Below are 22,989 nucleotides of genomic sequence, written 5' to 3' on the forward strand. Positions count from 1 at the left end.
CTCCTATGTTTGTAAATAAAAATACACTGTCGACTGAAGCTTGACACTCCTAGAAATATCATATATGCTAAAAAAAAAAAAAAGCAACGACTGTTTTCAAGCAACAAAGAGAAAACAAAAAAAAACTTCCTTGCACAAACTAAAAAAATACAAAGGTGTGGGGAAAGTAGAAACGGACATACACACGATCTACCTGTGAAGCGCCCATGTGTCTGCCTGTCATGCACGTTGGGCAGGAAAAAGAAAAAACAAGATGGCGTCTGTGATATTTAACAGAAACGATCTCGCGAGATTCACGTGGGTGAATGTAATATAAAGCAGGTCGCTTGGAGGTGTGGGAAGAGAGCTTTGGCTGTTCAGATGCTAAACAGGTGATGTTACAAGACAGATGGTTACTCAGTGCATTGGGACTAGTGAAGGAGGTTCCAATTCTATTATTTCAAATCTAAATTAAAATAATAAACATCGAAGACACTTTTAATTGTAAGTAATATAGTGTGAAATTAATTGTAGCCATTGTGGTTTGAGTTGTCCGCCTTTGCAAATTGGCTGTTTGGAGAAATGGAAAACTAGATGGCTCTGTGTGGTTTGAGTTGTCCCCCTTTGCAAATTGGCTGTTTGGAGAAATGGAAAACTAGATGGCTCTGTGTGGTTTGAGTTGTCCCCCTTTGCAAATTGGCTGTTTGGAGAAATGGAAAACTAGATGGCTCTGGTTGATAGTCAATTTGCATAAGTGGAGAAATGGGTAGCATATAAACAGTACTTTTTTTTAAGCAGGTGTGAAGAGCGCAGAGAGTGAAACGATGGTTGGAAGAAGTGACGGCGAATTCTTTTTGTGACGGTTAATTATTTTTGGACGTTGAAGATCTCGACCTGTTGGAAGGAAGAGCTGTGTCTCATATATATTTTTTTCTTTTTTTTTTTCTACTTCACTACAAGCTATTTCGGCGGGAACTATGGAAGCAAAGAGGATCAGCAGTGAAATGCTTAAGACGTTCTCTGGAGAGGGAGATGTTATAACCTGGCTGACCAAGGTTAAACTTGTCGCTAAGTTGCGGGACATCGCGGATGTAGCCAGCTTGATACCGCTGTATCTTGATCGTGATGCTCTGGCCCTATATCTGGAGATGCGGGAGGAGGATCGACTGTCTGTTGACGCCATTGAGGAAAAGTTGAAGGAAGCATTTACCGAAGGACCGTTTGTGGCATATGGCAAACTAAGCCATATGGTGTGGACCGGAGAGCTTGTCGATGTTTATGCCAACAATATCAGGAGGTTGACGGGACTAGCAGGATTCAATGGAGGAGGCCGTCGGCAGATGGTTAAGATGGCCTTTATCAATGGCTTCCCAGACCATATTTCTATAGCTCTGCAGCAACTGCCCGGTGTAAATACTATGGAGGTGGCGGAGTTGATTACACAGGCTAGGGTGCTGGCCAGGAAAAAAGAGAGTGAGCAAGGAATCGTAGCTGTCGCTCAACGAAGCAAACTGCAGCAGGAAATTGTGAAGGACAAAAAGCAGAGAGGACTGTGGCAGAGACCCAGGTTCTCTGGCAGATGCTACCGATGCCAAGGCCCCCATATGGCGAGGGAGTGCAGGGAGCCAAAGCCAGAAGTCACGTGTTACCGCTGTGGGGAAGTCGGCCACATCAGCAGATTCTGCCCCCCAGGGAAAGAATAGGGGGGAAGCCACTGCGCCGGTGGCTACTCCACTTATTCGATGAAGGCGCTTCAGGGTATGTCACCACAAGTAGAGGTGACCCTAAATGGACGAAGTGCAACAGCCCTTGTCGACACGGGCTGTATGTCAACAATTGTCACCAAAGACATGGTTGACACATGCAATGGAACCAGCAGCATTACGGCAGTTGACGGCAGAGAGGTGAAGTGCAATGGCACAAGTATCGTTCGGTTGATGGTACGTGGGATGTCACTAACAATCCAGGTGATTGTTATTAACAAAATTGTCACGGGTGTCGATGTGGTGCTAGGGATGGATGCAATTGCTCGACTAGGGGGCGTTACGGTATATAGGAACTCCATGAGATTTGGAGGACATCAAGGGGCTGCAGGTGTGCAATTCGGAAAAGGTGTCACAGGAACGGCCGGGTTAGACAAAAGTTGCACGATAGAGGACCAAGATTTCTCTGCTCACTTTGATGGTGAGAAATGGACAGTCAAGTGGGCATGGAAGGGAGAACCTCCCATACTGAACAACAGAGTGGAATGCTACGAGCATACATTGCGAGGAGGCACAAGAGTTGAATTTAAGAAGGAGGTGGACCGATGGATCTCAGAGGGGATTTTAAGACCATGGATGGAGAAGGTGGAAGGTGTGCTGCCGTTAATGGCGGTTGTTCAGCCCAAAAAACAAAAAGTTCGGCCAGTACTGGACTTCAGGGAGCTGAACGTACACGTTGCGTGTCACACGGGAGGCGATGTGATGGACGTGTGCGGGGAGACCATGCGAGAGTGGAGGCAGATTCAGAAGGCTGCGACGATTGTGGATTTAAAATCTGCATACCTACAGATCCATATTTCACAGGAATTCTGGAAATACCAGCTGGTCAGATACAAGAGCCGAACGTACTGCCTGACTAGGTTGGGTTTTGGCTTGAATTCTGCACCAAAAATCATGGCAGCGATCCTCAAAACGGTGCTAAGCAAGGAGGACACAGTCAGAAGAGCCACCAGTTCCTACATTGATGATATTTTGGTGGATGAGATGGTAATAACTGCGGAGGACGTAGTAAAACACCTCAACAGCTTTGGGCTAATTGCAAAACGCCCAGAATCGTTGGAGGGAGGAGCTGTGTTAGGGCTCCAACTAAGAAAGGACCAGATAGGACGGTTAGTGTTCCAGAGGGGAAATGAGATCCCGGAGGTGTCGGAAAAATTGAGCAGGCGAGAACTCTTCTCAATATGCGGAAGACTGGTGGGCCATTACCCTATTGCAGGATGGCTATGGACTGCATGTAGCTATATCAAAAGGCGAGCTAGTGGAGCGAAGTGGGAGAATGGAGTTGATAAAGAGACTGTGGACATTATGAGAGAGATTATTGAAGAGGTGAAGAGGGAGGATCCAGTGAGAGGTGTTTGGCATGTACCCAACAGTGCAGAAGGTATTGTGTGGTGTGATGCAAGCTGTATAGCAGTGGGGGTCACCTTGGAGATAGGTGGTGTTACTGCAGAAGATGCTGCTTGGTTGCGGAAGAAGGATGACGTGGCTCACATAAATGTGGCGGAACTGGATGCGGCTATGAAGGGCATCAACTTAGCCTTGAAATGGGGGCTACAGAATGTTGAGGTGAGGACCGACTCAGCCACTGTGTTCTCTTGAATCCAGTCCGAAGCTACAGGAGAAAGGAGGGTAAAGACGAAAAGCGCTGCCGAGATGCTAGTAAAGCGTCGATTGATGATGTTAAGGGAGCTGATTAGGGAATTTGATCTTCAACTTAGGGTCACTATCGTTCCTTCAGCGAAGAACAGAGCAGATGTGATGACGAGGGTGCGGAAGACCTGGCTAAAGCGCTGAATGAGGCGGCTGTTGCAATATGTTGTTTGAATGAAGACACTCTGAAGGATTTGCATGACATGCACCATTTTGGAGTGGATAGAACCTTGTTCTTGGCCAGGAAGGTGGACCCCAGAATCACAAAGGAGGCCGTTAGGACAGTGGTTGAGAGATGCAGCCGGTGTCAATCAATCGATCCTGTGCCGAGTAGACACGAAGCTGGTGAGGTTCAGGTGGCAGAGAACTGGAGCAGGTTGGCGATAGACGTAACGCACTATCGACAGAGGCCGTATCTGTCAATGGTCGACTGTGGACCAGGAAGGGTAGCCATTTGGAGGGAAATCAAGGCGGAAAATGCAGGTGAAATTGCAAAGGTCTTGGAAGAGGTGTTTTGTGAGAGGGGTCCAGTGACGGAAGTGCTAATGGACAATAGAACTGCCTTTCGCTCAGCTGCCATGTAGAATGTGTTGGATAAGTGGGGAGTACAGCGCTATTTCAGGGCTGCATATAGACCAGGCGGAAATGGAATTGTGGAGCGGCATTACAGGACCATTAAGGCTATAGCTGAAAGGGGCCAGATTTCGCAGCCAGAAGCTGTCTTCTGGTATAATATGGCTCCAAAGTCAGGGAAAAAAGTGGAGTCAGTGCCGCAGAGGGCAGTCTTCAAGTACGAGTGGTGGCATCCCCGAACTGCACAGGTACTCGCGGAGGAAGGCGAGAAGCGAGCGACTGTGCGAGTGGGAGAGGAAGTGTGGATCAAACCGCCTGATGCTCGCTGTACCACATGCTGAGGGAGGGGCATTGTGACAAGTGTCCAGTCCCCAAACAATGTATCTATCTACGGCATCCCTCGACACATCCTTGATGTGCGGCCGGTAGTAGTGTCATCAGAGGAAGACAGCGACGTCGAGCCAAGTAGTGACGTTCACGAAGAGGCTCCGCGGAGATCGCAGCAAGAGAGACGGCCGCCATGTTGGTCGAGCGACTACGTGATGGGTTGACATGTGATGATCGTGTAGATCAAGGGGGCATGTGGTTTGAGTTGCAAATTGGCTGTTTGGAGAAATGGAAAACTAGATGGCTCTGGTTGATAATCAATTTGCATAAGTGGAGAAATGGGCAGCATATAAACGGTACTTTTTTTAAGCAGCATGAAGAGCGCAGAGAGTGAAACGATGGTTGGAAGAAGTGACGGCGAATTCTTTTTGTGACGGTGAATTATTTTTGGACGTTGAAGATCTGGATCTGTTGGAAGGAACAGCTGTGTCTCATATATTTTTTTTTAATTTATTTTTTTTCTACTTCACTACAGTCATTCATTATTTAGCAACACCATCACTGGTCATGGAGCCCATAGCACGAATGATCTTGCATAAAGTCAACGGATTTCACAGCAAAGCCTCAGTTCAGCTCTGGAGCTTGGACCACTGCCATCTCAACTTGAAAAGAGTCAAGTTAGTGTTGTCACTGTGAAACTATGGCTGGCAGAATGCGATGCACACTCCACTCTCTACTGCTGCTTACCTTTTGGGTCTTCCCCTCACAGCCTGCCACTTCAGTTCCTGAATTCCTAAACCTGCTTGAACTCCAGTTCACTTTAGCAACTCTAGCTCACTTCTGCAGCTTCCAACGTCTCCAGCTCACTCCTGCAGCTTCCAACATCTCCAGCTCACTCCTGCAACTCCAGCACTTCCAGCCACCAGTTTCTGCAACCTACTGACGTCCAGCTACCTGATCTAGCGCCAAATGACGTCCGGCTACCTGTTTCAGTGCCCACTGACGTCAAACTACCCGTTGCAGTGCCCTCTGATATCCAACTACCTATTCCAGTGTCCACTGACATCCAGCCATCCACATCAGTACCCACTGACATCCAGCCACCTTTTCCAGTTCCCAATGAATTCTAGCTTCATGTTTCAGTGTCCACCAATGTCCAACTACCAATTCCTATGTCAATAATCTAAGAATCTCAATCCTACCAGACGTTTGTTCTCGTTCTGGCTGATCCTGAATCCATTGCCGTACATTTTACCATTTATTTCTTGGTAAAAATAAAACACGATACATATTGTCTTTAACCGATCCTCTGTGTTTGTTATACTTCTTTGCTATTGTCATTACCTATTTGTCTTGTTTTAGTTGTACAGTCAATTGGCACCTTCACACTGCTTTTCGCCTGCCTGCAACAATACCATAAGTTATCTTTTCAAACAAACCTTTTGCACAAGGGAAGTAAGCTGTCGTTTTTATCTGCTTGACTTGCAGTAATTTGGTGAACCTGTTGAAAAGTGTAGATTGAAAAGCAGTTATCCATTCTTACAAAATGCTTTTAAAAAATTGCTCGGTAGCAACCACAGGTCATCTTATAAATTTATTGATGATATTAAGTAGATAATGGTAGTCATTTGTAGTAATGGTTGTACTATATGTGAAACTACCTGGAGAAATTTTGTATGTCTGTTTATTTTTTTATAGTTTAAATACATTTGAATCTAGTTTTTGAATATCTTTGTTCAGCCAAACAAAATGATTACTAATCAACCTAGCATCCAGATTATAAGAGTTTGTGAAAAATCTTTAAATAATTTGTTTAATGCTGAAATTTACAGTTTTGAAGAAGTTGTATACATATCACAAAACAGTGTTTTCTCGGTTCCTCCATGTGTCCCTCTTTATGAAATCAAAGATGAAACTTTCAGAATATAAAGACTGTATTAGGGAGCCTGAAAATATTTCTGCTATGATATTGCCTTTTTTGTTTTTATTACATTTTCACCCAAAACAAGGCACATTGCCACTTTGATGTAGGGGGCTACTATCAGGAACCTAAGTTGCAAGGGTATTATGTAGCGAGTGTAGCAGCAAGATGTCTGTTCACATTACACTTGAACTTCTGCATGTCAGTACAGCTGGGGAAGCAAGAAACCAGAAGAGAATTCCAAAGTCTAGCAGTTCTGGGGAAGGAGCTATTGGAGTAGAAGGCTTTCTTACATCTAGGGATCTCGACTTGTTGGGTTTGTTGGAGGTATTTTCGTTTAGGGGGTACAAGAGCTTCTAGTTCGTCAGAATATCCACCATTAAAATACTTGTAAAACAGGCAGAGGGATGCAACATTTCGTCAATAGGACAGAGGCTGCAGCTTAGATGACAGTTCACGGTCTATCAGGTTGGCGACTCTTTCTGAACCCTGTCCAAGAGCAAGAAACTAGTAGCAGATGCACCAGCCCAAATATGACAACAATACTCCATACATGGGCGAATTGGTGGCGTTGTAGAGGTACAGGATACTTTTCGGCGTAACTTTCTAGCACAATAGAGAGAGCCCACCTTCTTTGCAGCAGCCTTGGCAATGATCTCGATGTATCTATTCCAACTCATGTTTCCTGTGAATGTTAAGCCAAGGAGCTTGAATGTATATATTATATATCGTATATCTGAAGTGAATAAAGATCTATAATTCAGTTATTGTATAAGCTCTTGGTATATATTTAACTGTATTTTCGTGCAAAGTGTGAGAGGTTTATGATGCATAAAGCCATAAAATTTCACCTCTCAAACAGAAGTTGTAAATACCTTGCATAAGGAATAGAAATATCAAAATAAAAAAGTCAATAAAAATATATCGATTTTCATTGACTTTTTTTTTATGCAATTTTATTGACAACTTGTATGAACAACCAAAAATAGTTTGTAGTGAACGAAAGTTCAGTGTATCTTAGTATGTTTCTAGTAAAGGAGAAATTGTTTAGCCTATGTAGTGTAGTGAGTTTAGGGAACATGCGTGAAATAATAAAATAAAATAGTTGAGGATTGGTTGAAATTCTAGATGATAAAAAAATGTGCTTGTGTGGGATTTATTAGCACAACCGGTGAATTCCAATCATTATTAGCTGAGTTAAAAACTTGATAAACAAAGAAAGGAATGTAAACGCAAACTAATTTAGAAATTGGGGAATATTTGCTAACTTTTAACAAATGAACATATGAGATTATTAGTGACGTTTAGGTTAGTTAAAACAGCCATTAGTTAACATTTAATATATGTATTGCTAATGGAGATTTTGTATTTGTCTTTTTTTTTTTCAAAGTAAGGAGTTGTGTAATAAAATATGTGTTCACATTACATTTGAATCTTTACAGGTGGTTACAGTTGGAGAAGCAAGGACAGGAAGGAAATTCCAAAGGTCCAAGGAAAAACACTATTAGAGTAGAAAGTCTTCCAATATCTTCTAGAGTGAAGGGATAGGATTTTACTCTGGTATATCTTAGATCGAACTATTACATTAATCAGGGTATATCTTAAATCGAACTATTACTAGCTTTCAATGCTTAATTCAGTTTACAATTTCCAACTAATGTACAATCATCAACGATGAATGTAGTGTAGTATCTGTTTTATTTTCATGGTACCATCCTCACAGATATTATTTTCACCTTGGACGTGTACTGTAGTATACGTTTAATCGTCATTATATCATTCTCCAAGGCATTATCTCCACCTTCATAGTTTAGTGCAGTATAGTCATCATATTCACTAGCAAAAGCATATGTAAGAAGAAGAAGCATGCCATTGCTAATATTTCCAATTCGAAATTGTTTAGATAAACATTGATGAGTTGCATTATTTGGATAACTCGGACTACTATTCTCATCTTGGTTATTATTTTCACAATGTTTACGTTGATATAAGTTGCAGGTTTCTGTGGCACACAAATAATCACATTAAGTATCAATCATTTCTAAGGGATAGGCTAAAAATAAAGTAAAAAGTTATTTAACACTTCCTCCTGATCCTGACTGATGTAACAAGAAAAATCTACTTCCTTGGATGAAATAAAAGTTCGCTTAGAAATTTCGTGTAAGTTCTCAATTTCTGCATAAAGATTCACAAGTTTGAATAGATGAATCTGAAGAAATGTTGTGAAAATAACAATCAAAATGAGGATAGTAGTCCGAATAATAATATGAATTGTTCATTTGCTAACAATTCTTGATTGCATCTGAATATGTTGGAATCGATGTGTATCAATATAAGACAACTGTTTTTATGGCAGTTTCTCTGGTCTAAAATGGAATTTTAAAAATTGGTTACATAGTGAAAGGAATAAAGTAATTTACACAAACAGGTGCGCCTCTCTTTTTCCTGTCGGATGGCAGAATGAGGAAGAGAAAGAGAAAGAAAAATTCTTCATTTGTAGAAGGCTCGGTAATATACATGTGGCATTGATTTGCATAAGAGGACAGAAACTGTTATGAAAAGGACAAGTTAGAAGCACAACAGCATTTTTTTTTTCGACAACAGAAAGAAAGAACCGACAGGGGAAAATTACAGTTGAATGGCCGTAGGAAAGCAGGAGTTTGAACAAATAGTTTTTCTTTATTTAATTTTCCTCCCCCCCCCCATTCATGTGGATACATTTTGTTGAATGTTGGTTTCTTTCTGGACATATTTATTTGGTAGAAGAAAACTTGCAGAGTGGCGACGTTTTACCTTACCAAATATTCAGAATATCAACGTATTTAACAACAGTTTCTTATTTTGTTTAAAGACTTTTAAGGGTTCATCATTATTTACATTGTCATCCTTCAATCTTCAATCTTCCAAAACATGTAAATAATATAACAATAGTTCATCTGAACAATATCACCAAAAAAAAATTTTCTTATATAACAGAAAATACAAATTTACACAACAATAATTTGATTGGGAAACGTGTAAACATGCAGTAGGTGGTTGCATATTTAGTAGTTTGCATGTTTGCGATGCATACCAATAGCAGACTTACTATATGTGAAAGATGTTCGTCCAGGAGAATCAAAAAATAACTTTGGACTGGCACAGCAAGTGTGACGATCATAAGCTGTGCAATGGACGTACTTATGCATATCCATAAAAGTATTTCGGATGAAATAACAATGTGTGTTCAATTAATTGTATACAATAGGTCGTTGAAATGAATATTATGTTTCGCTATTAAATAACTTAGAAAAAACAGACCAAACTAAATCAGATCAATTACCAGAGAATTAGTTCCAATCCTAATTACAACCTCTGTGTTTTGTCAAAGAAATCATAATATGTCATTGATCTTTATGTGATATGAGGACTAGAACAACGACAGCACATAGTAAAAACTGTTCATTCTGACGCCATTTTATAGCCAGTTTTAAGTTTATAAATTGAAATAAAATAAAAAGGCAGAATTTTGCTTATCGGTGCTCTTTGGATTAACAGTAATTAATATTTGGCATCTCCCTTAACCGAAATCTTGTTCCACATTTATCAAGTTCCCATGACTCCCGACCCAAGCAACAACTGACAACACGATGATCTCTTATCACTGAAGGTCAACTCTAAATTATCGACAGCAGGAATGAACTTTTCATATTGTTTACATAAAGCTGATGCGACATCCTTAAAATATTTCCTAATCCTCAAACTTACATGAGTTGTCACAATTTTTACCATGATATGGTTGGGAAGAGAAAGATAAAATAATTACCTCAAAGGTCAAAGGTTATGAGTTCAGTCTTAAGTGACCATCTTCTCTATATTGAACTAGGAACAAATTAATTGACTGTCGCTGAAGGAACTTTTCAATTTTTAAAGGAAAGCTATTTGATCATGAACAATAAAAATCTATGTGGTGGTTTGACTCAGATTTGCCCGGCAAACAGAAAAGATGTTTCTTGATGGAACACAAAAAATTATGTGCGGGAATTCTAAAAGATCCAATATTTTTATGGAGCAATTCTAGTTTCTGAATAGTTGCTAGTAGAACGTGGTTCCATTTGATTGGTCAGTTCCTATCGCTAGTGGCTATAAGTAGAACTTTCCAATTTTCTTTAGCATATCCTCTATTCATATAAAACAAATATTGCAACATGTTGATTCGTTCGCAATCGAAATTAGACAAAATTTATGGATTTACATTAAACTAAAAGATGTTGAATATGAGGAAGTTTGAATAAAAGAGAAACAAAATAACATATATTGAGATTTATATATTTTTCATTCTTATTATGGCGAAAAATAGGATACACATGTAAGCCACGAGTGACTGTTGTATTTTATGTGTAACAATAGAGGACAGGTGGATTGATAACCACTGTGGTTTAGGGAGGTCTTAGAAGAATATTTTGCATATATAGTTTTATAGGAAGAGTGTTATTTCTTGATTAAAGTTCATGTAAAAACGACTAATAAGGATCTGAAACGCCTCTAGTGTATGTTTTCATGTGTGTATGGAAAGGGGCGTTATTTTGAAATAGGTTAGAAGTTCTGAGTCTCAGTTTCATTATTAGTTGGCCTATAATATAAAATATAGAACGCCATGTCTGAGCTACTTTTATACTTAACTCAAGAAAGGTGGTTACCTTGAAAAAACAAAACAAAGGTAGAATGACACTTTAATAATAAGGAATGAATGGTATCTGTTCTCCATTGTAATTAAAATAGAAAATAATAAAAACGTCTGACTCCAAAGATAAATCAAAAGAAGACAGCAAAAAACATTGAAGTTTATATAGAAATATCTTTTATTTGGACGATGCTGAAAAGGAATTAAAATAACTTAAAAATGGGGGAGGGGCACTATGTAACTTGATAGATTTATCACGTCGTTGCAAGTTGAAGGAACCAACGAAATACGTCTTGTATAGATGATGTCTCTGCTCTAGCTGATGCAGGTGGGAGACCGAAATCGTGTGGGCATTGTGAGAAGTAGTCCAACGATTTTTGTGTTCTTACGTCAGAGCCTCTGATTGGCTGTAGGGACAATCACTCAATGGTGAACCCATCTATTTACAACAAAAGAAAATAGTACATAAAATAGGTGACTGCTACAAATATCTAATGACATTCAAATAATACGCCTTTTGAGACGTAAATAAAACATTTTTTCAAATTGTTTTTTTTTTTTTGTCTCAAAACAGTTCTTTTTCCATTAATAGAATCTCAAATCATTTATTTGTACTTTTTTATGTAGGTTAAGTGCAATAAACGTTCATTTACCATTGTTGTGGCGAATGCAATGTTGGATAATCATTGATTACCCCCAAGGGTGCCGCATTAACACAATAGATTGTCCAATAGCAGAATTCTAATTAATAAAGAACAAACACGTCTGTTTTACTAACAAAAAGAATTATTGCAATAATTAATATTGTTTAGATGACTTCTATTTTTTAATGAGCAACCAGTTATCAAGACTAAAGGCCATTTGAGGATAAAGTTTAATAAAATGAATAGATTGTCAGTTAAATGATCAAGAATATTATGAGAGGCTTATGGTTTCAGAATTGTTTTGTGTTGTTGCAATATTGTTCAGAAGATCTCATTTCAATTTCATATAGAAAAACACTTTTTAAGCTGATTGGTGGAAGTAGGTCACATGTCTGTTCTTTACATTGTCCCCTTAAATGAACTGACAATTCATTAGGTAGAGTTTTTGCCTAAGGTGGGCTAACTACTCTGGGGGCTGACCGGTAGCTATATAAACAGATGGAATGAGCAACTTACAATATCGGACAAGAGAACAACATGAAGTAAGTATTTGAGGACTACTTTAAAGATAAAAAAGAAGAAAATGGCTATTGGCCTTGTGTGTGTGTGTGTGTGTGTGTGTGTGTGTGTGTGTGTGTGTGTGTGTGTGTGTGTTTGAGATTTTCATTTTCTATTTTTCATTTTAAAAGTTTTTATTTAATGTATTTTTACAGAATATTAATCCTCATATTGATAATACCGCCTTGAATCAATGCCTGGTTTTAATTCAGCTTGTTACTTGCTGGACTAATAACAATAAATCAATAATTCATGCTAATAATTGACCATGTTCCAAATAATATGCATTCAGCTGCCGTTGAGTCATGTCAAGCCACAGCTGGCAAATTTGGAATGTATTGAGAGTCACATCAGACGACATGGATGAAAGATAAAACAAAAAGATAGGAAATTCTCTGCAGTCAAGGGAACAAAAGAGATGGAATTTGCCAACAGAAAGAGTCAAACACAATTGCCAACAAAAATGAACACACAGCAAATGCTTTGAGTATCAATTCATTGATATAAATTTGTGTATCATATACAGTTATAGTGATTATAAAAATTTGTGTATCATATACAGTTATAGTGATTATAAAAATTTGTGTATCATATACAGTTATAGTGATTATAAAAATTTGTGTATCATATACAGTTATAGTGATTATAAAAATTTGTGTATCATATACAGTTATAGTGATTATGAAAAGAACTTTGCCTTTAGTAGATCTTAAACAGTGCAGTTATGTCATTGTTAAGAAGGAATTCTGGCTGCTGCTGCTGATGATAGTCATGCTGATTCGCGTTTGGTGAAAATGTCTTTGTCGAGCTGTTACTGATTGATAAAGTATCTTGATGAGGTTGCTGCTGCTGCTGCTGCTGTTGTTGTTGTTGTTGTTGTTGCTGCTGCTGCTGCTGCTGCTGCTGCTGCTGCTGCTGCTGCTGCTGCTGCTGCTGCACAAATCAAATTTTTTCACAGAGCCTATGAAACACGTGCTTGAAGAGTGTCTGGTCTGCATGAAATTCTCCTGTTTGTTATATCTGCAAGATTTCAGATTTTCTCCAGACACCCAGAAAAGCAAGTCTTAGCACATGCATACAAAGTCAAGGAAGGTTTGACCAAGAACATGCTAAAGATAAGACTATATCAAAAGAAAGAATCACAAAACTTATCCATACAAAAATATATACATTTTATTTGACAATTTTAATATCCAAAATTAGAGAGTTGGGAAGGAATAAAAGATCAGAGTGTCCAGAAACGTTCCAAGTAATAAAGAAGTTGTTTAGTTTGTAAGAAAAAATCCAAGAAACGTTTATTTCCGTTGTCACCATATAAACGTTTATTTCGGTTGTCACCATATAAACGTTTATTTCCGTTGTCACCATATAAACGTTTATTTCGGTTGTCACCATATAAACGTTTATTTCGGTTGTCACCATATAAACGTTTATTTCCGTTATCACCATATAAACGTTTATTTCCGTTGTCACCATATAAACGTTTATTTCCGTTGTCACCATATAAACGTTTATTTCCGTTGTCACCATATAAACGTTTATTTCCGTTGTCACCATATAAGTTTGCATGTGATAGTTTGTATGTTTGATATATTTAACAGATAATGTGCTTTCCCTGTGTTTAGTCAGCGTGTGTGTGTGAACTTGTATGCAAGTGAGTAGTTTGTGAATGAGAAAAGTAGAATTTAACCTGTATGAGATTGTAAACTTGTCTTTGATTGAATTTGTGAATGTTTTTTTATTGTGTGTAGCACAGTTTGTGGTCCAGCAACCAAGTTTGTTTTTTCAATGGACGTTATCATGTGTGCCATGTCAGAAAAAAAAAATGAAAACGGAAAAGAATACACTGTATGTGCGTTTTTATATTATGTGTAAAAAATATGTGTTGAAACGACAATGATGTGGGGTAACATACATAACACGTCGTTGCTTCTTTGCTTGCTACGTGCAGAGGCAGAGAAGGCCAGAGTACGGTGGATCCTGGTGTTGGTTCCTTATGATTCCTTTAAGGAAAAAAGAAAAAGATAAAATCACGTTTCCAAAGTCAATCTGTACATTTTATGGATGGAAGAAGAGAAGAAATGTTATATTTAATGTTATACATTATATAAGTTTGTGAGATCCGGGTTGTTGAGTAAATAGAGTCACAACAAGGATGATTCTCTGAAAGGTCAAGACATGATTGCTGGGTTGAATAGATTGCTGAGTTGAGTCAGCACAACTGGGAGTGCCAGGTTAAACAAAGAGACAAACCTCTTAATTGCCTAATCCTACAGCTGGAGGCAAAACACAAGTGAACTTCCTACTTTAACAATGCCACATACTGAAAAAAACAGTCATCGCAACCATGCTTTTCTATACAGAGGGGCACAAGTATGTTTGAGTGGGGCTGAAATTCAGAAACTACTTGGATACCCAGGGGAGTACCTCATGTCACCCACCCATCAGATATGGGGCATAATGGGCAGTAGTTTACACATCAGATGTGTCTTGTTTCTATTGCAGAATAGCTTCTTGAAAAAATATAAAGAAATTGGCCCTGTATGGATGCCCAGGCAGAACGTCTGTCCCGAGGAAACCAGAAATAATCCTATTCAAGCCAACAGAAGCCAACAGATATGAACTGAAACAATGGCTAATGGAGCATTTTAAATGAAGTGCATTCAACACATATCCACATCAACCAACAATGGAGAAATGAAATTCATCCCAGGGGTAACACAGACAGCTATTCACACACTGATACCTGTTCCTCATGGCTAGAAGAAAAAGGTGAAGCAGGACATAGACAGAGACATCGCACTGGGGATAATAGAACAAGTACTAGTAGGCACACATACTATTTTATCTGTCTTCAAGGTGAATTTACATAAGTTGAATGATGCGACTATGAGACAAACACATCACATTTCATCCCTATTCAATCAGGTTTCGATAATATCAGCACACACAAGAAAAAGGGTACTGGGCACACGAAAATGATATCACCGTTGACCACTATTCTTAGTCACATATAATTCTACTACGTTCATTACAAAGTGGGGATGTTATAGGTACTGTCGAGTCTCTCAAATATTCCATGGATCAGGGGATGGATACACCCGTCAGTTTGATGATATTATCATGGATATGACTTGTTAAACCCAATTTATAGACGTAAGCCTCCTATGAGACAATTCAATAGAGTTTTTGTTCTGGCACATGATTAACTACTGTTATGTAACCACGTTATTGGATTACATAATATTTTATTTCACATTTTAATTTTAAAATTTATTTTTACATCTGAGCCAAACTCGTCTATCTTTAGTTTTATTTATTTTCTTTACTTGAAATTATCATCAGTGAAGATTTGTATGTGAAGAGAGAGAGAGAGAGAGAGAGAGAGAGAGAGAGAGAGAGAGAGAGAGGGAGAGAGATTTGTTTATTTTTTTTATTATCATCTGCATGAAAACAGAAATGAAGAGATGGAAAGGGAGAGACTCTATAAAAAGGGACAGAAAAAGCGAGCAGCCGTTTAAAAGAGAGAGAGAGAGAGAGAGAGAGAGAGAGAGAGAGAGAGAGAGAGAGAGAGAGAGAGAAGATGTGAAAAAAAGAAAGAAAGAAAGAAAGGCAAAACGTCGTTTAGATGAGAAAAAAAAAAGGGAGAAAAACAGAAAGCCTCGAGACCGCAAGGGAAACACAATCAATTTCCATTGTGTCTCTAAATGAGGCAAACGAGAAAATGTGAAGATAGAGGAGAGAAAGAGGAGAGATGGCAAGAGACAGTGAAATTCTACTGCACATTTAAAGAGTATGAAACACAAAATCCGAAATAAGAAGAAGAAGAAGAAGAAGAAGAAGAAGAAGAAGAAGAAAAGAGAACAATAAGAAATAAATGGAAACATATTTCTCAACTCGCGTCAATAATATAGAGAGACCAACAGTAAACGTTTACTACGTATCAACATCTTAGCAGACGATAAATGAACAAATGACGAAATCAAGGTCGCAATTCCGCTATATCTCCACGAATGAAAGAATAAGAAATAAATGAAAGATATTTTTCAACCCCAAAAATGTGAATTAATATTGTCCCAGATAAAGAAAAAAAATGGAAAAACAAACTACCATATAAAAGAAAAGAACTGTAAGTAATCTTTCTTTTCTTTCTCTCACTGACAAATTTAACTATTGATATCACGATTTTTCGCTCAGTGGATTTGATTTAAAAATAAGTCTCTTGCCTAATAACTTGATTATCTTCTCTTGTTTTATTTTTCTTCCTTTTAGTTAGGTCTATAATCAATTTTAATTAATAAAATTTATATTCATTGTTTAACGGTGTCATCTTTGATATTTTTTACATCTGTTCATTGTTCAACCTTTCTTTTACCTGTGTCTTGAGAATAGGATGCCCCATCCCTGTTTCAGTGTCATTTTTCCATGAATCCCGGGGAACTTTACATTATCTTTTTTTATCAATTTGTTTTGTAACAAATTTGGGGACTCATTATTTACTATTTTTATTAATTTCTTATGTTCATTTTTCCGCCATATTCAATGGAATCAATATGTATTGTAATACTACATCAATCACTACCCAAACAAAGGGATTTTATTTAATCTAGACAAGTTTCACTTTACCCAAATGAAGGTGGGGCTTGCAGGTTTTCTATTTACCACAAATGGTGTTAAATCCACAAAAAAAGACTGAAACCATCCTTTGCTTCCCTACCCCCAATGAGGTGGTGCCCTGATTTGGGCTTGTAAAGCAGGTGGCATATGTCTTTTCACAAGTAAAAGTTATAGCCTCATTTGAAGAACTATTAAGGACAAAGAACAAAAAGCTCTATTGGGATGAAACATTTGAGTGCCTACTCCAAGAATCAAAGAGAGTAACAGTGAAGAAGATTGGGATTGGGACTCAAACATTCAAAACAAACAGAGTGACAGGACTGGCGACAGATTACAGCAAAACAGGAATATGGTACTTCCTATTTCAGAAACACTGCAGATGTGAGGGTGAATTGAAGATTAGTTAGGGGGATGGTCACTGGAAGCTCATTCTGGCTGGATCCTATTTTACAAATGATGCAAAATCGTGATATGCATCAGTGGAAGGAGAAGCTTTAATCCTAGTCTATGGACTGGAATCTTGACAGATATTCATACTCGGATACGCGGATTTTCTGGTAACAGTGGATCACCTACCACTAATAAAAATATTTTCAAACCAAGACCTGGAAAATATTTAAAAAAAAAACACCTGCCTGTAAAATTTCTGATGTACAGATAAAACATCGTCCTAGAATAAAATTTAGTCACTGATTGTGCATCTGGATACGCAGCAAAAAAAAAAAAAAATGAATAAATGATAGACACTGCAGTCAAAACCGCCTTCACATCAATGTTCAAAATTGATCCTAACTTGAAGACTATTACATGGGAAAGGATCGTGACCATGGCAGTCATAGATGAAGAATACAGAATATTCTTAAGCGATCTAATTAAAAATGGCTTCTCCCAGTCATGTAACAACCCATAGCTCGAGTTTTCTGGCCTATGCCTGAAGAATTATATTGCCTGGAAGGAGTTATTATGAAAGGCAACAAACTCTTGATCCGTCAACAACTTTCACTTCCCACATCAAGGCTTAAATAATATGCTGGTGAATGGCCGGGTTTTGACACTAACATCAGGCAAACCCAGTGCTGTACACTTGCAACATGATTACCCATGGAGCGCTTGATGTCACCAGCAGACCTGGAACTTCCATTCCAAGTGGTAGTTGACTTTGTCATTATACAAGGTAGGAACTTTATGGATCTAATGACATCAGAAAGATCCAAAACTGTGTGCAAAACTGCACTTACAGTGTACCTGAGGAAATCTCTTCAGATGGAGGTTTACCGTTTGAGTTTCAGGAGTACAACCTTTCTTTTGAGAAACTGGGGTATACAGAAACGTACCTCATTAGCTATTATGCTCATAGAGTTAGCCATTAAGACTGCAAAACATATACTAGCCAACAACATGAACAGCTATGGACGCCTCTGGCCTATGTCATGATCAGGCAGCTCAAGCATTACTAATCGATTACAATACCCTCGTCAAAGACCTTGACATGTCTCTGGCTATAATGCTATATAGTTTGGTCATTAAAACCACCTTCTTGAATAAATAGTAAACATGGAAACAATGGAATGAAATAAGCAAAGGGAACTGGCAACAATTCTATAACCAAGATTGTCGTCCACTCTTTGAACTAAGAATTGGCAACTTTGTCCAGATTCAGAACCAGGATGATAACTACCACTTCGATAGACAAAGACAGAGAATCATGGAGATACATGGGAACCAACAATATCAAGTGTGAGAAGATGAGATCAATCACATAACCTTATGCAACAGTTGATTTCTCTGTAAAATATACCTAGTTGGGGATAGTCCACATTACGCCACACCAGGAACCTCAAATCCATTCACACGTAGCGTTGTAATTACTTTTTGAACTGTGGACCTAAACGTTGTATGTAGAGACATTTGCAAAGGAAATGAGAACTTTGACACAAACTCTCCAGAAAAAAAGTTATTTATTTTCTTTATTTGCCTCACTAGTTGCTCACACGTATTTAACACCAGTATGTTCTCTCTTTCTGACCGCCATGTCAACCGACTGTCATTACATAGCACCAGACAAACTTATGTCATAAATCTCTCTGGCATGATGATAATTTTCACAAAGTTCAACTTTCAAAAGGGTAGTAGAAGAAAGAAGATTTGCACACTCACTAAGCGTAACTTGCCAATCGCCACACATTTTTCCATTTTCTTCTCTTTCTTCTCCTCGCTTCCTTCTGATCTTAATTCCTATGTATGCATTTGAATCAATGACGTCACGCTCGTGCTATTCCCCAAAATGCTGACATTACATGCAAACCCTGAGCCCCCACAGGTTCAACCCTCTGAGGAAGTAATGGATGTCGAACAGACTTAGCCCATGTTTTGAGCATATATCGACTGACTCAACATGTTTTTGTACTTTTGTCTCTTTCAAGACCATACCTGATTGTTGGAAACTGCAATAAATTGATCCAAATTGCAATAGTGAAGTTTGTCCTTATAACCAAGCTAACATTAACTCACTAACAGGATGGATATCTATTAAAAAACACTTTTCTCTTATAAGACGCAACAATTTTTCTTCTCTACAGTCCTTCTGATCAAAATTAAAAAATAAAACCCTAATTCTTTACATATTCAATGTAATAAATTATTAAACAAAGATTTGATTCTTTTATAAGTATAAAAATTGAGTTATTTCCCTTAGTTTGTCAGCATTATATAACACTAGCAGGGAGACCCAGGATTGAATAAAGATTAACAACTGCCCCACCCTCCTATACTTTTATTCCCATTGAAATCGGTAAAATCAATCATTTTTTAATCAAATTGATTGATTACATGCTCTAGTTAAGGGCATCCTGCCCTCTGCAGTGTATCGGGAAGAAGTTTCACATGCCTTTCCACAGTGACTTAGCCCACAATACATTATAGAGAATCTACTGTTGACTTATAAAATTATCTGTAAATAATGGCTTCACTTAAAGTTTAAAATGCAAAAGTCAAGTATCATGGTTCAAGCGTTCTCTAAAAAGAAACATTTATTTTAAACATGCTCCTGTCTTATAAAAGAATCTACAGTTGATTTTATTGGCTGAGCCTTTCTGCTTGTGCAGTGATAAAACTTCTCATTGTTATGTTAGGTTGTATAAAAGTGTTAACTTTAGTCAAGGTCAGACTTGCTTCTTTGATCATATTTTTTCGATTATCGATGCTTATCAGATGCATTCTGATACAAAACTTATGTAAGAACATCCCCAAACACATCAAGTACCTTCATGTGAAAATGCATGGAAAATCACATAAATTTTCTGGTGCACACAAATCGACTAGTGGATATTGTGATTGTTTCTTCAAACTCTCCATGTGCATCTTCCCCATTCAATTATATACACAAGTCTTATATATAGTTTGTATACATTTATACAGTCGGGTATGTATACATACAGTCGAGCTCCTTTTAAGGACCCTTAAGTTGTGTATAGTTCTTAACTGTTCATGTGTGTGTGTGTGTGTGTGTGCGCGCGCGTGTGTGTGTGCATATATATGTGATAAAGTTTTTTTTTTTTTCTATTATCTTGGTCTTCTGGTATCGATTCTTCTACGTTACTGATTAATGAGCTGTAAAGAGCATCTAAGATGAAAACACAACGCCAATTTTCTGGCAAGGATTACTTTATTTTGTCTAAAGGTGAACCAGAGGACTCCTCGCATTGTTGACTCAAACTGTTTTGCGTTTCTTTATCTGATACATCTTTATACCAATCTTGATGCATCTGTTCCACCAAAAATCGGAAACTAGACTCTCTACCAAATTCTGACTCCAATTGATTGTCTCTCTTCTCTAACTCTGACTCTAACTAAAACATCCCCATGTGCGTTTCTATTTATATGGGTGAATATGGGGGGGGGGTAATTCCTGTTAACTGCTCGTACCCAAAATACACTCAATGACCTATCTCACAGCACAGGTGCACGCTCTATCAATGGAAGTTTCCGAATTTGATGTGTCACCCCTTGACCTTTCTACCCCTACCCGACACAAGTAAGATGGCATCAACTCAGCACTACTTTAATCATGCTACCCTAACCATGCTACTCATATCATGGACTCCATAACACCCCTCCCTCTATCATTTTATCAAAAATGTATCACACATTTTTTCTTACTACCTATCCAATAACATCTATGGAGAAGGTCCCCAAGTTTTCACACTCCACCAAGCAAAGAAAAGGTCAGAAAACAACCCATGTTATGTATATAGTTTCAGCTATAATCAGCATTTTTGCCCATAGATCCATGGATAAAACGAACCTAAAATCTCCAAAAGTTTCCCAAATTGATCACTCAGCCAATTTGTATCTTGGCCTTAAACGACATCTGCCTTATTCACTATGTAAGGTACTCAACTGCTCCCATGCCATTAACCGCGGCTTACCATTTTGGCTCATAGCTTCACAGAACACAGATTTCTAATGTGAGAAGCATCCCAAACCTTCCTGTCGACTTCATACGCAGCCAAAGAAATCTCAAAACATTCAACGCAACAACAACAACAAACAAAATTTTTTTTTCATATTTATGAAAAGATTGTAACATTCACCATATCATTCAACCCATGCTGACCTCTGCATCTCAATTAGCCATCCCGTAATTCCGTTTTTTTTTTTCTTAATAATTAATTATATTTTTCTTTGTATTTACTTAACTGATTTAGGGTGCGACGAACCTCCCAAGGCAAATTTTACAACAATATTGCAATCACATCAACATTTTTCAATAAACAACAAAATCGATTTTACACAAAGTTCAACAAATCCTTGTAATGTCCTCACATATAACAAAAATCAACAATAACTTGCATAACATCGCAATACAGTAAAAAATACAACAGTTCAATTCACAAACACGAAAACATTTTTTTCACATTTCTTTCCAGCCAAAAACAACAAATTTTTAGCGCACTCACATTAAAACAAAATTTAATTCCCAGATAATACCGGTTTATAACAATTCATTCTTTTTCTAAAAACGAAGCAACATTTCACTTAAAGTCAGGTTTAACTTAAAACTTTAAAAAATTATTACAATTTTATTTCGGAGCAAACTATTAAATGGCATCAAAAAGTGTCTAGAAAAAACGTTAAGATTTTCATTACAATAAAATTGTAACTGTTAAGATTATCAATAAATATATTATTTAAATTAATAAATGATGTTTTTTTTTCATCTATCCTGACTATATTAACATTAAAACTCAGTAAACTTATTTCATTCTAATGATAAATGTGTATTTTCAAATACTGTATATATAGTAATCTCCAAATTTCTTCAATTAAATCTCGATATTGCTCATTTGCGCATTCATTGCTTTTAAGCTTCTAATGACTTTGCATTACTAAATTTCCTTCTATTTATACAAGAGTCCCTATCTTGCGTGATGCTGAGCACATGAAGCACAACGATTTGAAAATTTTTATAGTAATATCGATCAATGACCGGCCTGCCCCCACGTCAAGCAAAAGACACTTTTCCCTGATGTCAAAGTCTCTGACAATCCGAAGATGAAACAAAGCTAGATCCATTTCTATGGGCAAAAGATATCTCTGGATGTGAGCCACCTAGTTTGACAACTTCCAACCGCTTGAATTCAAACTAACCAAGCATAGTCATAGATTTGAGTTAAGCTGTGTTGTACCTGATCCTAAATCTGTCGGCAAAAGAACATTGGCATTCTGCATGCTCAATCTTGCCATTTCTTTGTTATCTTGGTCGCTGGGTGCAATGCCGACAAAGAAGAAAAGTTAGTTTTAATGGGTGCATAAAAATTGGGAGCCTTCCCTTTCATTCTGGTAAAAACCATATCCAAGAAAGGGATTTTGTTTTTGCTAAGTTTTGTTCTGAATATGGCCCTCCCAGTTGTCCCCAGCCGGACAGAGTTCTTGCTGGAAGCATTATGAATATTTTCATAAGGGGGTATCCAGGAAATTAATGGGGTCTTCAACGCTTTTTTCTTCTATCTGATGGAATTCTGAGAGGAGTTTCAAATTCCTCCTCTGAGGAAAAGTCATGTTTGTGGTGACAGACAGGATGTCAATTCTACAAAAATCCTTTTTCAGTTAGATAAAAGAAATTGATTGGCTTTATTTCACCCCCCCCCCCAGCTCAACATGTTCTTGTTTAGTGGATTTGGAACAGGGTGTTAAATGAATGTCCGTTTTGGTAAATGCAGGGTGGAGGTAGGTGTTGTAGCCAGTATTGGTATGGGGGCCAGTGTTTTCAGAGTTGGGGCAGGTATTTTTTCC

The 22,989-nt window shown here is 37.9% G+C and overlaps 1 protein-coding gene across 1 annotated transcript in view; it reads left to right on the plus strand.

The window, feature by feature from the left end:
* The first annotated feature begins 14,230 nt into the window (after positions 1-14,230).
* The window catches only part of LOC145297680 (uncharacterized), a 156,498-nt gene continuing 147,739 nt past the window's right edge, over positions 14,231-22,989 (plus strand). Inside the window, exon 1 of the mRNA XM_080143871.1 lies at positions 14,231-16,207. Within this exon, the coding sequence (XP_079999997.1) occupies positions 16,111-16,207 (97 nt within the window). The 5' untranslated portion in view covers positions 14,231-16,110. The remainder of the gene's footprint in view (positions 16,208-22,989) is intronic.

Source organism: Euprymna scolopes, chromosome 18, assembly GCF_053919585.1.
Source record: "Euprymna scolopes isolate OS-2025 chromosome 18, ASM5391958v1, whole genome shotgun sequence".
Lineage (NCBI taxonomy): Eukaryota > Metazoa > Mollusca > Cephalopoda > Sepiida > Sepiolidae > Euprymna > Euprymna scolopes.